This window comes from Erinaceus europaeus, chromosome 9 (assembly GCF_950295315.1).
Source record: "Erinaceus europaeus chromosome 9, mEriEur2.1, whole genome shotgun sequence".
NCBI classification, from domain to species: Eukaryota; Metazoa; Chordata; class Mammalia; order Eulipotyphla; family Erinaceidae; genus Erinaceus; species Erinaceus europaeus.
In genome coordinates, this window is record NC_080170.1 from 29,691,393 (window position 1) to 29,713,933 (window position 22,541).

The following is a 22,541-nucleotide window of genomic DNA, read 5'->3' on the forward strand; positions in this document are numbered from 1 at the left end:
CCAGCAAAAATTTTAGTCAGCAAAGCAACTATAATACTTACCAATCTCCAAGTTCCTAAGCATTCACTGGTACAAAATTTAGATGGCTTAGAGCTGTGTAAACTATTAATCCAAAGCCTTTCCAAGTTTCTTGGTTTAGATAATTATACACCCACCTTCCCAAGGACTACATTAATTTCTTGGATTCAGGAGAATCCCAACCTACTTTAGTAGATAATCCGAGGAGCCTGTCCAAATTATTAGATTATTTTTTTTCCTTCTTTCAAATTAAGTGTGTTATAACTATACTCTGCCCTTCAGGGAAAAAAATTATATATTACTATCTCATACAGTATTCTCTTTCTGCATTTGCAGTCTGGAAAAAATTCAGATTCAGATGTAGTCCTATAAGTACAGTAGATCCTATGGATATATATCTCCAGGCTTTCTACCTCACCCTCACCACTATGAAGCCATGAAACCGTATTTTATTCACCAGAATACCCAGTATCTAGTATCATATCTAAATGACAGCAAACTTATGAATGAACTGATTACTCAAATGTTTCAGCACAAATCAGATTTGTAGTATTAATGCAGTTGGTCTTTACTAAAATTCTTCGTATTAGAGAACCAAAGAACCATCTTCATTCTCTAAAATTAGTTTAATAAAAAATGTACTTGTATGAGAGAAGCCTCAGTCTGGTTCTCAGCACCACCAATAGGCAGAGCAAAGCAGTCCTTTCATTAAGAATTTTAAATATGCTTTTTTAATTTTTAATGATTTAATGATTTTTCTTTTCCTTTTCTGGAAAAGAAGTTCATGATGGTTTAATTTTCAAGACTGTATACTTTTCTTTAAGTGAAAGTGATGCTCACACTTTGTACACACACACAATTTTTATCCAGTATAATTGTAAGAAAAAGAACACTCTGAAGGCGCCAAGTTTCATGTAAATCAGATAATAATGTGATGATGAAAAAAGTAAAAAAAAAAAAAGGGAATTATTTAAATCTCACAAAAGATGAAAAATGTATAAATTTTATATCTGAAAGCAATCATCAAAACATAAAAGGAAAGTATATCTCTTTTGTAGAAGAATATATTTAAAAATTCCACCTGTTGATTTCATTTAAAAAAAAAATCACAAAGATGTGAATGGTTTCACTCCTGCCAACACGTATGCTTTATTTTAATCACTACTAGTAGAGGGCTTTAGATCACTGAAACAGTGTTTTTGTTCCACAGCAGTAGCAATATCATTGGAAAACAGAGGAAGCAAATCTCTGAATTGTAAGCCACAGAATTGGTCTCCTGCTAAAAATTCAGAAAAAAAAAAAAGGTCTGAAGCTTTAGTAATTTTCAAGTAACACAACTACCAACCAAACATTGCAAATTTATAAGGAGAGGCATATGAAAATACACTATATAGAATATTAATTTTGTGTCAATTACTAAAGATATTGCATGGACATGTTCTAAAGTACTTAGAACTTCAGTATAGATCAAAATTTGCATGTGTGTTATGAAACTAACTTTATAGTGTCAATATGTCCTAAGATTCTCTAGTCTGTTTTTGATAATAGATATTTAAAAGAAATAACTTGGAAACTATATACACATCAGAAATGAGTATTTCTTTAAAAAAGTTTCATATGCTAGATATCTACAAAGTATTAATATATAAGGGTAATAAGAAATACTAGTTGGCTGACTGGCAAATTATACATACCATTTCGAAAACCGGGATAAATCAGGTATAATATTATATATGCACACATTTTTCTAATTACATCCAACTAAGAAGCATGTATGTGTGTTTACATGTCATAGTTAAAGCTGTATGTTCAAGCTAAGATATGCTAAGTATCAAGGTAGTTAAGATAAGTTTAAAGTAAAAGCTCCTGCTTCTTATATGAGAAAATGAGCATTGAGGTTTAAAAGTCCTCATAAAAAAATGTTTAATGTTCAGGCTGGGAGTATGGATCGACCTGCCAACGCCATGTCCAGAGGAGAAGCAATTACAGAAATAAGACTTTCTACCTTCTGTGCCCTATAATGATCCTGAGTCCATGCTTCCAGAGGGATAAAGAATAGAAGAGCTGGGAGTCGGACGGTAGCGCAGCGGGTCAAGCGCACCTGGCGCAAAGCACAAGGACAGGCGCAAGCATCCCGGTTCCAGCCCCAGCATCCCCACATGTAGGGGGGGCCACCTCAAAAGCAGTGAAGCAGGTCTCCAGGTGTCTTTTTCTCACCCTCTTTGTCTTCCCCTCCTTTGTCCATTTCTTTCTGTCCTATCCAACAATGACGACATCAATAACAACAATAATAATAACCACACCAATGATCAAACAACAAGGGCAACAAAAGGGGGAAAATTGCCTCCAGGAGTAGTGGATTCATAGTGCAGGCACTGAGTCCCAGTGATAACCCTGGAGGCAAAAAAAAAAGAATAGGAGAGCTTCCAATGGAGGGGAGAACTCTGGTGGTAGGAATTATACCCCTCTTGTCTTACAGTCTTGTAAATCACTATTAAATCAATAAAAAAAAATTTTCATTGTTAATAAACAATACATGTCATGGAAAAAAATGTAAGCAATATAAAAAGTTTAAGTTTTAAACTGTTTCCTACAGTTGGAGGAAAATAATGAATTAAATTGGATTGTGGTATTGAATATACATTTATGATTAAATTAACAAAACCAAGTGAAATCAAACCACACTTCACAGCAGGATATACACAAATTTCTTATATTGATCTTATTTGAACCATGTAAAAGAATAGATGCATTAATGGTATTTTCAGAGATGAAAAATAATTTAATCATAACACCAATTTGACAATGAACATATTCTGTTATCAAAATTGATTGGTAAAGTAACTGTCATCCAAAAAACATGACAAATGTTAACTAGTACGAACAGGATATTGATTTCGTTGATGAGAGTTATATAGCTAGCTTGAGCATACAAGTAATCTGGTTTTATACCCACTACATTTCAGAATTCTGTAAACTGAGGCATCCAGTGTATTTGTTGTGGCAGAATGATGTTAGCATTTCATTATTTTATTCTGTTCAGTCCTTTTCCCATTAAGCATGCAAACACCGTCATAACCATCTTTGATTTCACTTCTACAAGGTCATCTGGTAAGGCATATATCCGGGCACCAATTTTTCGAGCAACTGAGATGGCGTATCTTGAAAAGACAAAAAAAATTATTGGTATTTGGTATCATCCATGTTTTAACTTATTTTGATTATATGTTTATAAGGTTACATGGTTAAATTTATGAATTTTTTACTATTTATTTATTTTCCTTTTTGTTGGCCTTGTCGTATTGTGCTTATTACTGTTGCTGTTATTGATGTCGTCATTATTAGCTAGAACAGAGAGAAATGGAGAGAGGAGGGGAAGACAGAGAGGGGGGAGAGAAAGACAGACACCTGCAGACCAGCTTCACCGCCTGTGAAGCGACCCCCCCTGCAGGTGGGGAGCCAGAGGCTCGAACCAGGATCCTGATTCCGGTCTTTGTGTTTTCCTCCATGTGCGTTTAACCTGCTGCGCTACCGCCCGACTCCCAAATTTATGAATTTTAAAATTTTTTTAAAATTACCTTTATTTATTTATTGGATAGAAACAGCCAGAAATCAAGAGGGAAGGGGAAGATGGAAAGGGAGAGAGAAAGACACCTGCAACACTGCTTCACTACTCGCAAAGCTTTCCCCAGGCAGGTGGAGACTGGAGGTTGAATTTGAGTCCTTGAGCATTGTAATATGTGCACTCAACTAGGTGTACGACCACCCAGGGCCCACACTTGTGAATCTTTATACATCGTATTTCTAACATAGCTCTACTTTTAAAATGTTAATTTTAAGGATACAGTAACCTTATTTGCAAGGATCTAAAAGCCACTTGATGGTTTCCAACAGAAACCATAAAGGCAGGAACAGGAGTGTACGTGTTACAATATGAAAGGTTCAAGCCCCTGGTCCTCACCTGCAGGAGAAAAGTTTTATAAGCAGTGAAGCAGTGCAGTAGGTGTCTCTCTTTCTCTCCCTTTATCTGCCTCCTTCCCTCTGTTTCTCTCTGTCTATATCCAAAAACTGAATAAATAAATTTAAATTTTATTTAAAAAACATAAAGGCTTACTTAGCATTGTTAAGTTTGTCTTCTTCTGAGAGGTCTTCTCGCTTGATCATTTCTTGACGAATTGCATTTGGTGCAATAGCATCTATTAAGTCTAGGACAGGTAAACTCGTGCTAATGGATTTGTCCTAAAAAATAAGGGATATATGAGCATTTGTGAGCATCTTAATTTTCATAGTGTCAGATTCTTCTGGTCATGAGCATATAACTGAAAGCAATATATAAATTCTCTTCATACCTGCAACCAGCACACAACATAAACCAATGAAAATATACATTTCCTTGAACCTTTACAGAGATTATACTGTAGAGTTGTCATTACATCTACATAAAGTTTATGGAAGTGATAATTCCTGAAATATGCCACATACAGTATCTATGCTATAAGAAAGAAAAAAACTTTTGAAAGGAAATATATGCATTTTTAATTAATTATCTTGCAGACTAGTAATGTTCTATTTCTCAGAGCCATGGATTTCTAAGACTTAATAAATTTTAGAAGTAAAAATAAGGGAGTTGGGCGGTAGCGCAGCTGGTTAAGCGCAGGTAGCACAAAGCGCAAGGACTGGCATAAGGATCCCGGTTCGAGGCCCCGGCTCCCCACCTGCAGGGGAGTCGCTTCACAAGCGGTGAAGCAGGTCTGCAGGTGTCTATCTTTCTCTCCCCCTATGTCTTCCCCTCCTCTCTCCATTTCTCTCTGTCCTATCCAACAACAATGACATCAATCATAACTAGAATAATAAAACAACAAGGGCAACAAAAGGGAATAAAATAATAAATTTTAAAAAATTAAAAAAGAAGTAAAAATAAAAATAATGGTAAAAAGGAACTAACATTTCCAAAAGCATTATTCTTGTTGCTTTACACATCCAGCTTGTAAAATCTTAACAAGTGTATTAAAGATGAAGAACAAGAAGTTCAGGACTTTAGGCGACTTACTGATATAAGCAGTAAGCACACAATCAGTATTTGAGCCCATGGCTATCTGATTCTGAACACCTCAAATTCTCCCTATTTTTGAAATGACCTTTAAGATCAACTGAAAATAGACAACTAAACTGTCTAAGAGTTGGCTCTCTTAGCAAATTTCAATCATACAATACACTGTTATCAATTATAGTTGCCATATTTATACATATTTATACATTCTCAGATTTTATCTTTTGGCATAAAGTTTAAACTCCTGTTTGGTATTTTAAACTATTTTTTTAACTCAGATTTAGGAAACAAGAGAGTTTCCATTTATTTTCTTATGATTGGTAAATGCTTTTATGGATTTGGATGGAAAATTTAAGTCTCTAAAAATTATACTGAATCCCTTATCTATTTCCAAGAAAATGACCTATCTCTCCAACTCCTCTGAGTTGTATATTATCAGTGAATGGCATTGTACTTTTACAAAGAGATGTTTATAATAAAAACCTTTTATTTAGTATATAAATACGTGGTATAATTGCCTTTAACTTTCCTTAAGTTACTCATAAATAAATTACTTAAACCAAAAGAATATTTAGAATCTCAAGACAACCAACCTAGACATTAGTTGGATTTTCAAGATAATGAATCCTACCATCTCTCTTAATTTGATGTACATCACTATTAATAACACTCTACTACATTCAATTCTTTTCATTTTGGAAAATAAAAATAAACCAACATTGGTGTGGTTTGTAACACACTGTAACATGTGCACTCAACCAGATGTGCCACCACCCAGCCCCCTTAGCTAATTTCTATGGTATTGCTGACACATTACAGAGTGATTCCTGTCTACTTATTTGTCTTCATTTATGAGCAGTGAGTTCTTTGAGAGCATTATGTAGCCATAGTGACTGACAGAACACTTATCACAAGATAAGCTTTGGATAGAGATACAATGAATAAACAGTATATCAAACCCAAGGACTGTACAACATAAAGTGGCTTTAAACCTGCAGTTTGACGCAATATGTAGCTTTTCTAGTCCTCACCTTTTTTGATTACAGATGAATAATTAAAAGATACTAATGGAAAAAAGCACTTTACCTAGTTGGACAAAGGATTAAAAAAGGCGCAATTATGACTGTTGTTATTGACTAACACACCTTCTCCTTATCTCTTGGATGAGGAAAGATTACTTTGCAACTAAAAAATGGTAAATATGCTATTGATAAAATTTATGGGTATGCACTACCTTGAGTATAATTAGCAGGTTTTTATTAGGATGACATAGTTTTCAAATATAATGCCTTCTACCGTTGGATAAAATATTTTGCCACCTAAAACTATATTGTAGTATTTCCTAATCATGTATACTCTCTTTAACTTTATTATCAAGAGCCAATTATCTATCTAGCCAAGCACTATCTCAAGTTTGCTTTTCTCCATGAGCTCTCTAATTTACAGTATTTATGTATTCACAGTTTTCAGCTATTTTTAACTGATAACCCAGTCTGCATTGCTGGTTTTAATATCTCCTTTCATTGATCTCATTTCCTGAAAATTATCTCAATGCTAGGGATCAAATCAAAGACCTCAGGCATGTGAAACACACACTTTACCACTTAGCCACCAGCTTCCTCACTCTCCTGTTATACATTTTAAGTTGTAGTCTATATCTAAAGACAAATCAAAGATTGAGAGTTTCTTTTTTTCTTTAATAAGCAAAGACAAAAGTTTAATGTTCTCAGTTCCTTTCAAGATGGAAACAGCAGACACACTTGAGCTGGGTTCAAGCAATACCTCTGCCAGCATATAGTTGACATGTTAATGTGCTTTGAAGCCTGGTTTTTTATAAAGATGAAAAGATAAAATATATCAATTTCTGACATTTCTTCTACTATCCAACATTATAAAAATACAGGGAAAAGGCAAAGAAAAAAATAAAGATGGGGTGGTCTGGGAGGTGGCACAATGAATCAGGCACTGGCTTTTCAAGTGTGAGATCCTGAGTTCAATCCCCAGCATTGCATGCACCAGGGTGGAGCTCTAGTTTGCACTTTCTTTCATAAATAAAATAAATGTACTTAAAGAATAAAGATGGGTAGATAACTCTTAGGATAGTTTAGGGTTTCATCTGCAATAATTTATTTCAGTAAAAAAAATACCAATCAATTGCTGATCTACATATAATAAAATAAAAAACACAAAGGTCATTGAATGTGTACAAGCAGACATGCTTATTTGTAGCTAGCATCAGCTTGCATGCAAAAGCAAAACACAATGGAAATGCATGGAAATTAGGGCAGATTACACTTTGAATGTTTTATGAATCATCGACAAATGCTCAAAAGTGAGTGTTAAGTGCCATTATGAAACCAGATGACAAGATAGTTTTTTCCTACCAGATGCCTCAATTCCGACTTGAATCAGTTTGGCTGGCTCTGTTATCCCTTGGAAATGGTGTCAATACAATTCTGAGACTGCTGCCAGGGAGCACAAAACATTATAGGTCCTATATAAGCAATGATCTTTTTTTAATTGTTTGCATTTGAAAACTGGGTTTTGCGGCTCTGTTCTGGTTTATTTGTTTGTTTTAAGGCTAGATTACAAAAGTCTGGATATATAAACTTGTATTTATACTCAATAAGGCAACCAATCAAAAGCATTAAAGTTCAAACTTAGTTTCTTTTGTTTGTGGTTTACACATGCCAAATAATTAGTATGCTTAACTCGTAAGTATGTGTTTCACAGATAAAACATTTATTCAACTCTAGACCAACACCAATGTAATTCCCAATGAAAATACCTAGCTAAACTTAGTGCTTTTAGAAAGAAAAAAATTAAGTGTTTGATTACCTTGAAGCTAGAAATAGAAGTCCTTTTGTTTGCACTTTTAAGAGTCTCATTGACCCATTTAATAATAATGTCATCATTTACTTTCTCACCCTCTCCAAGATCTGATAACACCTTCAACGTGTACCTGTAATAAAAAGATGCGTATCTGAGACCAAAAAAGGGTTAATTTTGCTCTTATATGTATCAGTACTTAACCAAATGTTTAAGAAATATTTCAGTTATGATAAAATATTTTAGAATTGTTCCACCTTTAAAATAAAGTACAGGGAGTAGGGCGGTAGCGCAGTGGGTTAAGTGCACATGGCGCAAAGCACAAGGACCGGTGTAAGGATCCTGGTTCGAGCCATGGCTCCCCACCTGCAGGGGTATCACTTCACAGGCAGTGAAGCAGGTCTGTAGATGTCTAGCTTTCTCTCCCTCTCTCTGTCTTCCCGTCCTCTCTCCATTTCTCTCTGTCCTATCCAACAATGATGGCATCAGCAGCAGCAGCAACAACAATAATAACTACAACAACAATAAAAAAAAAAAAGAAAAGAAAAACAAGGGCAACAAAAGGGAAAATAAATAAAATAAAATAAAGTACAATTCATGAAAATATATTATGGACAGTTTATTTAGAATTAATATATTTTACATCTATTTATTCTTTCAAAATAGCTATAGTTTCAGTTCAAAGGACTTGTTTAAGGATGCTAAGATTGGGGTTTCGGGCAGGGGAGGTAGCATAATGGTTATGCAGAAATCTTTCATGCCTGAGGCACCAAAGGTGCCAGGTTTGATCCCTGAATCATCATAAGCCAAAGTTGAGCAGTGCTCTGGAAACAATAAAAAAATTAACTGGGGTCTTTTTACCTTCGCATCAGCTGCCACACCAATGCCAGAGTAAGTGTTGCATTTCCTTCATTTAGGTCCTGTCCAGCAATGCCAACCAAAGAGAATTTGGCCTCATTCTTTCCTAGTTCCACTGCATAATTGCAGTTTTCAATCTGTAAATAATAAGTAAAAGTGTTTTATAGGAAAAGATTTTAAAACTGTATCTCTTGACTATATCAGCATAGTGCAGACATCTGAAGTCATTATGATGATATCTTAAGTGTAGGGGGTCAAGCAGTGACTCACCAGGTTGAGCACATAGATTACATGCACAAAGACTCAAGTTCAAGGCTGTGGTCCCCACTTGCAAGGGGAAAGCTTCACAAGCGGTGAAGCAAAGCTGCAGGTCTCCCTCTCTCTTCCTACTCTATCTTCCCCTTTCCTCTCAGTTTCCTTCTATCCCCATCCTAAATAAATAAATGAAAATATTTTTTAAAAGTGTATATGACCAAATTTTATATCATCATAATGACCCAGTGAAATTAAATAAAGAAAAAAATAATATAGAGTTTTCCTGAATTTTCTTTGCCACAATAGTTAAGGAAGGACCTCATTATAAAACAATCTAGGGAGTCAGGAGGTAGTGCAGCGGAGCGGGTTAAGTGCAGGTGGCGCAAAGCCCAAGGACTAGCATAAGGGTTCCGGTTCCAGCCCCCGGCTCCCCACCTACAGGGGAGTCACTTCACAAGCGGTGAAGCAGGTCTGCAGATGTCTGTCTTTTTCTCCCCCTTTCTGTCTTCCCCTCCTCTGTCTATTTCTCTCTATCCTATCCAACAACAAAGACATCAATAATAATTACAACAATAAAACAAGGACAACAAAAGGGAATAAATAAATAAATATTTTTTAAAAATTTTAAATCCAACCTGAGATGTACAAATAACTTTTTTTCCAAGAATAAGACAGATTAGAAAGAAAAGATTAGTGGTCCGGGAGATGGCACAGTGATAAAGCTTTGGACTCTCAATCATGAGGTCCCAAGTTCGATCCCTGGCAGCACATGTGCCAGAGCGATGTCTGGTTCTTTCTCTCTGCCCCTGTCTTTCTCATAAATAAATAAAATCTTAAAAAAAAAAAAAAGAAAGAAAGAAAAGATTAGAAGGGAACTACAGTGTAACAGAATTTGCTCATAAGCATCGTTCTTCAAAAGAGAATTGAATTTCCCAAACACAAGTTTGTCAAAAATGAAACGCAAAACCATCCTTTGGGCATACCTTGTAACCTTAAAGAATATTTTCAGTATATATTCATTTAATTTTTTTAAATTATCTTTATTTACTGGATAGTGACAGCCAGAAACTGCAAGGGAAGGGGAAGATAGAGAGGAAGAGAGAAAAAGAGACACCTGCAGCCATGCTTCACCATTTGCAAAGCTTTCTCCTGCAGGTGGGAACCAAGGGTTCAAACCAGGATCCTTGAGCATTTAACATGTGCATTCAACTAGGTGCACCATCACTGGCCCCTTATATTCATTTATTAGATAGACATAAGCACTGAAATTCCTTTCTTTTTCCTAGTAGTGATATTATGGATTTAAACTGCTTTGTAGAAATAAGTTATGGAAAGCCATAAAATTGAAACAATAGAATAGATTCCTAATTTATGAAAAATAGCCTTTGAAATGAGGGGGAAAAACTGATTGAATGTCTCAAACTTTTTAAATCACAGACTGAGTCTTTTAAATATGTAGGCTGAGTCTTTGATATGTTGACTCTCTTAAAAGCTTAGACCAGAGAGAACAGAAGCAACCAGTGGCACAGCTATATACAAATAATGTCAAAAGACATAAATTATGGTGATGTTGTGTATGCTACAGCAAATCCTAACAAAGGGATATTTCAAAGTTAACCCACTTTCCAAATAATGTAATTATAGCAATAACTATCTATTGTCTTCTTAACCCTAAGACAGCAGGAACCTCCCACTTCCTCTATAGAGCCTATATTTCCCCCAGTCCTGGAACCTTTAGAGTGGGACTAGAGGTTCATACCAAATGATATTGCATCCGCCAGTCCTAACCTAGTCAAGACAGCGAGTACCACCTCAGCATGTTTCACTTCAGACTGTGTCCAGAGATGTCAGGCATGGAATGCCAACCCTTTACCCTCATTACTCGGGTGAGACCTTTCCTTTCATAGTATTCTTTAATTCCATTCCAGGAGGTTCACTTCCTAACAAAGTTCCAAAACCTAGTTATAGACCAAGTCCTGTAAGATAGAGCATATGTTCACATGTATCCATAAATTAGGGAAAAATATATATCTGAAAGCAAAAATACACAAGTCTGTAGTAAGTCAGTATAAAGTTCATAATGAAATAGTGTCTACTTAGACTTAGATACCCTCCTCACCTGCTTCCTTATTACAGTTCTCTCACTCACTCCAAAGCTAACCTTAGCAAAGCAAGGACTGCAAAAGCTAAATAAGGGCAAGAGACTGGCATACTTTAACAATGACTCTTTAGTCACTATCAGGCCACCCCATCAGCTGAGGCCCTAATTGGGGAGTCCTGAGATTCCCAAACAGATGATGGGCCTAGACCTTGAATAAATCCCTCTCTCCATTGTTACCGCTCATTTCTATCAGGAACAACACAACAGACCCCTTTGTGGGCCTCCACAGGACCTTGCCCTCAACTTGGATCAACAACGGTAGAGAATGTTCCATCCATCCTCTGAAGGGAGGATGGACAACATACTCTATGCTACACCTGAGGAAGATGGGATATTGGGGCAACCTGGAATGTTCCTACTCATGACCACAGAATGTGAGCTCAGATCTAGAGAGATGTAGAGGTCACATGGGCTCCTAAGCTGATTATGGGCCCCAGATCACATCAAATCGATGGGGTTTACAGTCAACAATATTTATACACCTTTGCCATATTAGGGAGCATTCTCTTCCCTGATCCAGCTTTCTGGTCCTTTTTCCAGCCATGACATCATCTCCCCAGAAAATAACTTGAATCCACTGGCATATATTTACAAAATGGAGGCTCCCCCTACCCCCCACTCTTCATCTGCACTATTCCAGCCTTTAGGTCCTTGATTGGTCAACAGTTTCTTTGGCTTTGTATGTTAACTCTCTTTTCAACCACCAGGTTCCAGATGCTAGCATGATGCCAACCAGACTTCCCTGGACAGACAACCCCACCAATGTGTCCTGGAGCTCTGCTTCCCCAGAGCCCTTCCCCACTAGGAAAAGAGAGAGAAAGGCTAGTAGTATGGATCGACCTGTCAGTGCCCATGTTTAGTGGGGAAACAATTATAGAAGCCAGACCTTCAACCTTCTGCATCCCACAATGACCTTGGGTCCACAGTTCCAGAGGGTTAAAGAATGGGAAAGCTATCAGGGGAGTGGATGGGATACAGAGTTCTGGTGGTGGGAATTGTGTGGAGTTGTACCCCTTTTATCCTATGGTTTAGTCAATGTTTCTTTTTTATAAATAAAAAAAATTAAAAAAAAAAAAGAAAAATAGCCTTTGAGATCTGGTTATGTAACTGTGTGAATAGGAGAAATAAACACCAGCCCATTTTCCACAGACATCAATTTTAATAAAATTTCCTACAAGTTGTAATAACCACTGATGTGTTTCAGAAAGGCCATCTGCTTTATAGTCAGGTAGTGAAAAAGGAACTCAGAATTACCTACATAGAGATTTAAGATGTACAGACAACAATGAAAAGGACTGAAAAATGGATGTTAGCTTGGAGGAAATATATGTCTTATTTTTTTGGTAATCTTTGATTCCAATTTTGGCAAAATATTTCAAAGATCTGGAGAGGTAGTTAACTCGAGAAAGAATAAGACATCAGGTGCCTAGAGGTCAGCCATGTATGCTTGTTCTTAAAGCTCTAATAATGGATCACATCCAAGAATGTAAATGTAGGGTTGGGCCAAGAATGAAATCTTGGAAATTCTTAGGATTGTTGATCTAAAAGAAGAACCTGAGGAAAGTAAGAATGAACCCTAAAGGAAACAACAAAAACTAAAGAGTGCAGCCTCATAGTTAAAGGAAGAAATGATGGATAGACACTTCGGATGCTTTGACAGATATGAATGCAGACTATTTAGGAAATGAGAAAAGTTACATAATGGGACATGAGGTTTCAAGAGAACAGAAATACTGGAGAAACAAGGGAGACTTTAAGAAGTACAGTTTTTCCACCTGCAAGGGGGTCGCTTCACAAGCGGTGAGGCAGGGCTGCAGGTGTTTTTCTGTCTCCTTCTCTATCTCCCCCTCTCAATTTCTCTCTGTCCTATCCAATAATAAATCAAAATTTTTTAAAATAAAAAAAGTGCAGTTTTATGAACTTTAAAAAATGTATTGAATTGGGTCAGAAAGAACTCAAGAAAAGGGAATGTGCTTCGCCATGCACATGTTCCAGGTCCAACCCCAGCACCAAGTGGGAGACCCATAGCAACACTAGGGGAAACCCCAATGTTGTATTGTCTTTCCCTCTCTCTTCGTTCTTTATCTAAAAAATGAGGTCTGGGAGCAGTGAAATCACTAGTTCCACAAAGGAAAAAAAAAAAATCAGTAAAATGATATCTACCCAAAGTTCCTAAAATAAGACCTTATTGATACACTATCTCTTGAAAGCACTGCTTCCTCATTTCTAAAACATTGTTATTTTAAGCCATATATTTTATTTTATAAACAGCTAGTGTTTTGAAAGCCAACAGTTTACATATGATTCATTTGCAATACCTTGTAATTAATATATTCCAGATATAATGAGTGGTTCAGTTTCTATTTTTGATCTGGAATTTAAAAGACTTCCATAATACTAGTTAGCAGACTTTTTGAATTCTACTTCCATGAAACGTATTGCCAAAAAAAAAAAATTGGGGGGGGGGGGCTCTAGGGTTATTGCTAGGGCTTAGTGCCTGCATATGGCTCTACTGCTCCTGGTGGTCATTACTGTTTCCTTTTATTTTAATGATAGATACAGAAAGAAGGGAGGGGGACATTGGGAGAGAGAGGGAGAGATACCTGCAGCACTGCTCCACCACTTGTGATGCTTCCCCACTGCAGGTGGGAACTGCGGGTTTGCACCCGGGTCCTTATGCACGGTAACATGTGTAAATAAAAAATTTAAATGTAGTATAGGTCCAAAAGGGTGACAGAGGACCTAGTGGGGGTTGTACTGCTATGTGGAAAACTGAGAAATGTAATGTACAAACTATTGTATTTACTGTTGAATGTAAAACATTAATCCCCCCAAAAGAAATTTTTAAAAAATTTAAAAATTTAAATGTAGGCATCCCTACCACAAGAAATACTAAGAAATATTAATAAAATTCCTGTAATAATGGGACTTTTTCAGCTACTTTCAATATTATGGTATAGTTCCTTCTGTTCCTCTTTTAAAAAGTTTTAGAGATACTAAAGTTTAATAAATATTCTAGAAGTCTGGAAAAATAGGAGTTCTTTTTGAATACATGTACACGTTTTAAACAAATTCAACTCATATGCATATGTGTAATTTTATATCCTCCTCATTTCCATGTCACTGCTACTAGGCTATGTTTTTAATAGCACATTTACTTCATTTTATCAGTGTATCATACTTATTAACCCTTCATTAAACAACTTGATTGTTTTCATTTATTTGCTCTATAAATACCGCTATGATAAGGTTCTTTTCTGATAGGACAGAGAAAAATTGAGAGGGGTGGTAGGGGGAAGATAGAGAGGAAGAAAGACACCTTCAGACCTGCTCTCCTCCTCCTACTCTTCAATTTCTCTCTGTCCAATCAAGTAAAAAGAAAAAAAAAAGAAGAAGAATAGTGGGGACAATGGCTTCTGGGGGTGGTGGATTCTTAGTGCAGAGATAACCTTGTTAGCAAATAACAACAAAAAGAACCTCAGGGGGCCAGGTGGTGGCACACTGGGTTAAGAGCACACAGTACAAAGAGTAAGGACGCATGTAAGAATCCCAGTTGGTGCTCCCAGCTCCCCACTGACAGCGGGGTCACTTCACAAGTGGTGAAGCAGGTCTGCAAGCATCTATCTTTCTCTCCCCCCTTTGTCTTTCTCTCCTTTCTCCATTTCTTTCTGTCCTATCCAACAATAATGACAGCAATAACAATAATAACCATAAACAATAAGGGCAACAAAGGGAAAAAATAGCCCCCAGGAGCATTGGATTCCTAGTGCAGGCACCAAGCCCCAGTGATAACCCTGGACACACACACATACACAAAATAAACCATGAGACTTGCATACTTGAAGTTTTATGATTCCCCAGTACCATATGCACTATGGTGGTGCTCTGGCTTCTCTCTCTTTTTCTCTCTCAGATAAAATACATATACTATTATTACATATGAAAGAGTGTGTATGTATTTCATGCAAGTCTCATGCTTTACCAGTTAAGCTATCTCCCTGTCCATTAACATCTTACATGCACACTCTCTCATATGTAATAAAAACAGATCTTTAAAACAAAAAAAAAAATATTTACTTCATAAGAGATAGAGTTTCATATGAGAAAGAGAAAGAGAATTTAGGACACCACTGTGGTACATGTGATGCTAGGGATTGAACTGGGATCCTCAAGCATGTAAGTCCCACACTCTACAAACTAAGACACCTCCCCCACAGCTACTACTACCCCCTTTTCTTAATCTTCAGCCTCCTCTCAAATCTCCCTCGACAAAATTCTATCCATTTCTCAAAATCTAACTGAAATACCACCTTCTAGATGAAGCTTATCATGATAAATACAGGCAATGGCCTTTTCTTCCTTGTGACTCAAAACATACATTTTTTGTGTATACTGTGTTATAATGAAGTAATAAGCATGCATATCTTGTTTCCCTTATTCCTTTAGGCCTCCCTAAGATTCAACCCCATATCTTGCACTATATTTTAATGCTCTGTATTATAGTAAAGTGGTAGTAGGTAATAAATATCTGTTGAAGAATACTACCGAATAACCAGTAAAAGTTGGGAAAATTCTTGTGATTCTGAAATAGGAATCCATAAAGTATGTCCAAGAACATTATTTACTACAACTTGTTAAAGACAAAATGTTGTATGCAAGTGCCTCTCAGGGAAAACCTAAAGAATCCAGCAGAAAGCTACTGGAAGTTATTAGGCCATATAACAAGGTGTCAGGCTACAAATCAATGCACAAAAATCAGTGGCATTTCTTTATGCAAACATTAAAACCGAAGAAGAGGATATCCAGAAATCACTCCCATTCACTGTTGCACCAAAATCAATAAAATACCTAGGAATATACCTTCCCAAAGAAGTGAGAGACTTGTATACTGAAAATTATGAGTCACTATTCAAGGAAATAGAAAATGATACCAAGAAATGAAAAGATATCCCCTGCTCATGGATTGGAAGAAGTAGTATCATCAAAATGAATATTCTCCCCAGAGCCATATACAAATTTAATGTGATACCCATCACAGTTCCACTGAGCTTCTTTAAGAGAATAGAACAAAAATTACAATCATTTATCTAGAACCAGAAAACACCTATAATTGCCAAAACCATCTTGAGGAATAGAAACAGAAATGAAGGCATCACACTCCCAGATCCCAAACTATATTATAAGGCCATTGTCATCAAAATAGCCTGGTACTGGAACAAAGATAGCCACACAGACCAGTAGAACAGAGCTGAAAGTCCAGAATTAAACTCCCACACCGACATCTAATCTTTGACAAGGGGCCCCAAAATATTAAATGGAGAAAGGAGGCTCTCTCTTCAATAAATGGTATTAGGAAAACTGAGTTGAAACATGCAGAAGAATGAAACTGAACCACTTTATCTTACCAGAAACAAAAGTCAACTCCAAATGGATCAAGGACCTGTATGTTAGACCAGAAACTATCAAATACTTAGGGGAAAACATTTGGTGGAACCCTTTCCTACCTAAACCTCAAGGAATCATCTTTGATGATTCAAACCCAACTGCAAGGAAGACGAAAGCAGAAACAAGCCAACAGGACTACATCATATTGAAAAGCTTCTGCACAGCCAAAGAAACCATCACATAAACAGAGACCCCTCACAGAATGGGAGATCTTCACATTTCATACATCAGACAAGAGACTAATCACCAAAATATACAAAGAGCTCAGAAAACTTAGCAACAAAAAAGCAAATGACCCCATCCAAAAATGGGGAGAGGATATGAACAAAACATTCACTACAGAAGAGATCCAAAAGGCTAACAAACACATGAAAAATTGCTCCAGGTCACTGATTGTAAGAGAAATGCAAATAATGACAACATTGAGATACCACCTCACCCCTGTGAGAATGGCATACATCAAAAAGTACAGCAGCAACAAATGCTAGAGAGGTTGTGAGAACAAAGGAACCATTTTTTCTGAACATTGATCAAAGCAGAAATTTAGCCCCGTATGGTTTGAGTCAGAACTGTGGGGCAAGGCCATAGTTTACTAAGCTTTCTGAAAGTGTAACGACTCTTTATATCAGAACAGTAAGAGTACATCTACATTCATTATTTAATTACCTTCTTCATGTTCCCTCCAAGAGCAGGATAAGGAGGTTTGTTGACGTGGCTCCAGTTCACTGGCACTCGGATCATCTCATAGAGCTGGAAGATCACTAGAGCATCTGCAAGGTCGCTACAACAGGAAAGAGAAGATGAGAGAGCAGGAAACATTGGAACTACCTAATTTTATTAAGTAGACTGGATATGGGCTTAAATATGCCAGGGTATTAACCCTTAAAGGATGATAGGATATAGACCTAAAGATGGCTCATCTTCCAGTGCCTTACCATACATGAGGCCCTGAGGTTGAGCCAGGGCACCAAATGGGAGCACCACCAATATCCATGGAGCTGCTCCACAGATGGTAGAGTGGTGCTGAAGTGTCTCTCTCTCTCTGTCTCTTGGTATCTGTCTCTCCCTAAAATAAATAATGAAAAAAAATAAGCCCATGGAGGCTGTTTAACAGTGGCATTGCACATGCCCAAGACCCTGGGTTCATGCCATAAGAACTCCAGAGAGGGGCGGGGAGCGGGAGGGAGGGAGGAGGGTGGGAGGGAGGGAGAGAGAGAGAGAGAGAGAGAGAGAGAGAGAGGACACACACATATATCATTTGACCCAGAACTTACAATCTGGAGAGCTGACCAGGTCTTCTCATAAGTACTTACAAAGACATGTACAAGAGCAGTCACCCTTACATTACTGATAAATTTGGAAACAATGTAAATGCCTGTAAAGAGGGGCATACTGAACATACTGTCCATACTATGAACTCCTGGACCACCATAAAAACAGAGTGAGCTAGATCTGTATGTACTGATATGAATATCTTAGGAAGGCACACTATGTTTAAAATACTTTTCCCATATTTGGGAGCTACTTTCTTCCCTGATCCAGCTTTCTAGTCCTATTTCCAACTCTGACACCATCTCCCCAGACAATATCTTAAGCCCACCTGCATGTTAGCTGTCTGGCTCAGACAAAAATTAGAAAAGTCATGGGCCCCTTGGAATATATCTAAAATAGACCTATTAGCCATTTCCAAAACAGAGAGATCCCAACACTCATCTGCTATAGTCTTACCTTTAGGTTCCTGATTATTAAACAATTTGTTCTGCTTTATATCTTAATGCTTTTCAGCTACCAAGTTGCAGATGCTGCCATGACACCAACCTGACTTCCATGTGCAGACGACCTCACCAATGTGTCCTGGAACTCTACCTCTCCAGACCCCTGCCCCACTAGGGAGAGATAGAAACAGGCTGGGAGTACGGCTCGACCTGCCAATGCCCATGTTTAGCAGGGAAGCAATTATAGAAGCCAGACCTTCCATCTCTGCACCCCATAATGACCCTTGGTCTATGCTTCCAGAGGGATCAAGAACAGGAAAGTTGGGGGTCGGGTGGCAGTGCAGTGGGTTAAGCACACTTGGAGCAAAGCGCAAGGACTGGAGTAAGGATCCCGGTTCTAGCCCTCGGCTCCCCACCTACATAGGAGTCGCTTCACAGATGGTGAAGCAGGTCTGCAGGTGTCTATCTTTCTCTCCCCCTCTCTGTCTTCCCCTCCTCTCTCCATTTCTCTCTGTCCTATCCAACGACGAACGACATCAACAACAACAATAATAACCATAACAAGGCTACAACAACAAGGGCAACAAAAGGGGGGGAAATGGCCTCCAGGAGCAGTGAATTCATGGTGCAGGCACTAAGCCCCAGCAATAACCCTGGAGGCAAAAAAAGAAAAAAAGAACAGGAAAGCTTCCAATGAAGGGGATGGGATACAGAACTCTGGTGGTGGGAATTGTATGGAATTGTACCCCTCTTATCCTATGGTCTTGTTGATCATTATTAAATCAATCAATAATTTTTTTAAAAAGCAAGTGGTAGAACACTATATACAGGTTATTATTTGGCAAATTTCCTTATTTGTTTAAATTTATATTTTTAGACTGAGTATTTAAATACTTATGTATGATACAGACTGTTAATAGCAATTGCCAATTACCTCTAGACAGGACAAAGGGAAGGGCTATTATGTCCTACTTAATTCTACACAGGTATTTCCTGAAACTTCTGCAGGGAGAATGATCTCATGTATTATTTATGCATTATATATTTTTAAATTTTATTTATTTTAAAAATATTTTTAAATATTTATTTATTTATCCATTCCCTTTTGTTGCCCTTGTTGTTTTATTGTTGTAGTTATTATTGTTGTTGTTATTGATGTCACCATTGTTAGATAGGGCAGAGAGAAATAGAAAGAGGAGGGAAAGACAGAGGGGGAGAGAAAGAGAGACACCTGAAGACCTGCTTCACCACTTGTGAAGCGGCCCTGCACGTGGGGAGCCGGGGGCTCAAACCAGGATCCCTACCACGGTCCTTGTGCTTTGTGCCACGTGCGCTTAACCTGCTGCACTACCACCCATCTCCCAAAATTTTATTTATTATTGGATACAGACAGAGATTTATTGGGAGGGGAGGGAGAGACAGAGACAGAGAGACACTTGAAGCCCTGCTTCACCACTCTTGAACCTTTTCCCCTGCATGTGGGGACCAAAGCCTTGAACATGGATCTTTGTGCACTGAACCAGGTGTGCCACCACCTGGCCACTACATTATGATTTTTATAACTTAAAATAATTACATAAAAGTTACAATAGCTACTGAGTGGGCAGGTGCTCATGTTAAATAATGAGGGTTAAAAGGAAGGAATTTATGAGCAAGCAGGAGTTCTTGAGTAAGAATACTACCTTTGAATTAGAAACACATTCTCCTGTGAAGTTCAAAGTATATCTATACAATCTGGTTTCAATTTTGTATGCTAAGGATGCAAAGAATAGCAACTGGTTTTAAAATTGTCAGTTCTGTGTTGTATTATGTGGCTTTTTTTTTTTTTCTCCTAACAGCTTGTTCACAGAGTTTAGTTTTGCTAAGGCTCCTATTATAATTACTTTGCATCCCTGAGCACACACCATATGGTTGGACTCTGTGCTAAGAGATGGCAGGAAGAAGTCTACTCTGACTGGAATTAAGAGTCAATCAGATAATCTATACGCAGATGGAGAATATTAAAGAAGGGGCTGGATGGTGGAGGACTTGGCTAAGCACAAATGTTAACATGCACAAAGACCTGGGTTCAAGCCCCCACTCCTCACCTGCAGTAGGGTAGTTTCACAAGTGGTGAAGCAAGAATTTTAAGTGTCTCTGTCTCTCTCCCTCCCCTTTCAATTTCTCTCTGTCCAAACACAAAAAGAAAAAAAAAAAAAGCCAAGGTGCTCACAAAAGAAGTTCTTTTAAAAAAATCAAGAAAGTATTTGTATAAGTTCTGAAATATTATCTATTTCATCAATTGCTTTTATTATGTTTTACTTTAAATGAATCTACACTTCTACAGGTATGGTAATTACAAATACCATACTTGTAGAAGTGTAGATTCAGGGAGTTGACGGTAGTAACGCGGATTAAGCGCAGGTGGCACAAAGTGCAAGGACTGGCTCAAGGATCCAGGTTCGAGTCCCTAGCTCCCCCCACCTGTAGGGGAGTCACTTCACAGGTGGTGAAGCAGGTCTGCAGATGTCTATCTTTCTCTCTCCCCCTCTGTCTTCCCCTCCTCTCTCCATTTCTCTCTGTCCTTTCCAACAATGATGACATCAACAACAATAATAATAACTACAACAATAAAACAACAAGGGCAACAAAAGGGCATAAATAAATAAATGTTAAAATAAACTTTAAAAATAAAAAAGAAGTATAGATTCAATCCAGCATCAACTAATCATAGAAAAATTCTAGGATCAACAGTTCTTATAATACATTTAATAACTTCATTAGAGGGAAGAATTTTCAGTTAAAGTCAATCTCTCTATCGGGCCTAGTGTTGGTACAAAGTTAGACATTTAGGATGGGTTTAGGAATATGATTCAGGCACAGACTTGTAGACACATGAGACCTCTAGGTTTTTTCTTTCTTTTTTCATTTTTGTTTTGTTTTGCTTTGGTTTGGGTTGTATGCTTTTAATTATGTAGGAAAGTTTAGAGAAAAAATAATTAATTAATTAATTAAAAACAAATGGGAGGCTGGGTGGTAGTGTACCTGGTTGAGCACACATGGTATAGTATACAAGGACCCCGGTATGAGCCCCTGGTCTACATTTGCAGGGGGAAAGCTTTGCAAGTGCTGAAACAGGGCTGCAGGTGTCTCTGTCTCTCTCCCTCTTTATCTATCCCTACCCTCTGGATTTCTGGCTGTCTCTATCCAATAAATACAACTAATAATAATAAATGAATTAAATAAAACCAACTTTTAAAAAGGGGAAAGTTTAGAGAAAAAGAATGATTTAGCTTACATGTTAAAATTTTAGGTGAATGAATACTCTGAGAATCAAGAAATATTTTTTCTTTTAAAAAAATTTTTTTATTCCCTTTCATTGCCCTTGTTGCTTTATTGTTGTAGTTATTATTGTTGTTGTTATTGATGTTGTTAGATAGGACAGAGAGAGAAATGGAGAGAGCAGGGGAAGACAGAAAGGGGGAGAGAAAGACAGACACCTGCAGACCTGCTTCACTGCTATTGAAGCGACTCCCCTACAGGTGGGGAGCCAGGGGCTCAAACCCGGATCCTTATGCCCGGCCTTGCGCTTTACACCATGTGTGCTTAACCCGCTGTGTTACCGCCTAACTCCTAAAGAATCAAGAAATTTGTATAAGCAATTAAAAGAGTCTCTTAATTCTTGTCAGAGCATTAACATAGCTAAAAAGTAAATCCAACATTCAACTCTGCAAATAGCTGAAATTTAATTTTTTCCCCAAGTCATTTTATTGGGAGAAATAAGCTATTGACACAAGGGTACAATGGATAATTTTAAGGTTATGTAACTTTTGAGAACTTTTTTTTAAATTAGTGATTTAATATTGATTTACAAGATTACAGGAGTACAACTCCACACTGTTCCCATCACCAGAGACCTGGATCCCCTACCCCCACGTTGTAAGCTACAGCAGTCATTAGAAATTTTTCTAAATCTTCTTTTCCAGAGTAAGAGAAAGTTACATTTCCTTTTCCAAAAAAAAAAAAAAAATTACATATGCCTAGAAGCCCTGCACTGACATTTAGGATTCTATATAACTGAAATATTATTTAATTAAAATATTTGATCAATTTTCTCTCTTGCCAATCACTGAGATCTCTAACATTTATGACATTTATAAATAAGCTATTATGAATTGAAAATCGTAACCTTTAGTTTCTCTCTGTCTCTATTCAATAAATGAGTAAATAA

At 37.3% G+C, this 22,541-nt stretch overlaps 1 protein-coding gene across 2 annotated transcripts in view; it reads right to left on the reverse strand.

Annotated features, from left to right (window-relative positions):
* Window positions 1-2,715: 2,715 nt before the first annotated feature.
* The window catches only part of PLS1 (plastin 1), a 111,909-nt gene continuing 92,083 nt past the window's right edge, over window positions 2,716-22,541 (reverse strand). For both annotated transcript variants that reach the window (XM_060197559.1, XM_007524068.2), the window contains exons 12-16: window positions 17,283-17,397; window positions 8,759-8,892; window positions 7,907-8,030; window positions 4,133-4,257; window positions 2,716-3,179 (exon numbers count right to left, since the gene is read on the reverse strand). In XM_060197559.1, coding sequence (XP_060053542.1) covers window positions 3,044-3,179; window positions 4,133-4,257; window positions 7,907-8,030; window positions 8,759-8,892; window positions 17,283-17,397 — 634 coding nt within the window. In that variant the 3' untranslated portion in view covers window positions 2,716-3,043. The remainder of the gene's footprint in view (window positions 3,180-4,132; window positions 4,258-7,906; window positions 8,031-8,758; window positions 8,893-17,282; window positions 17,398-22,541) is intronic.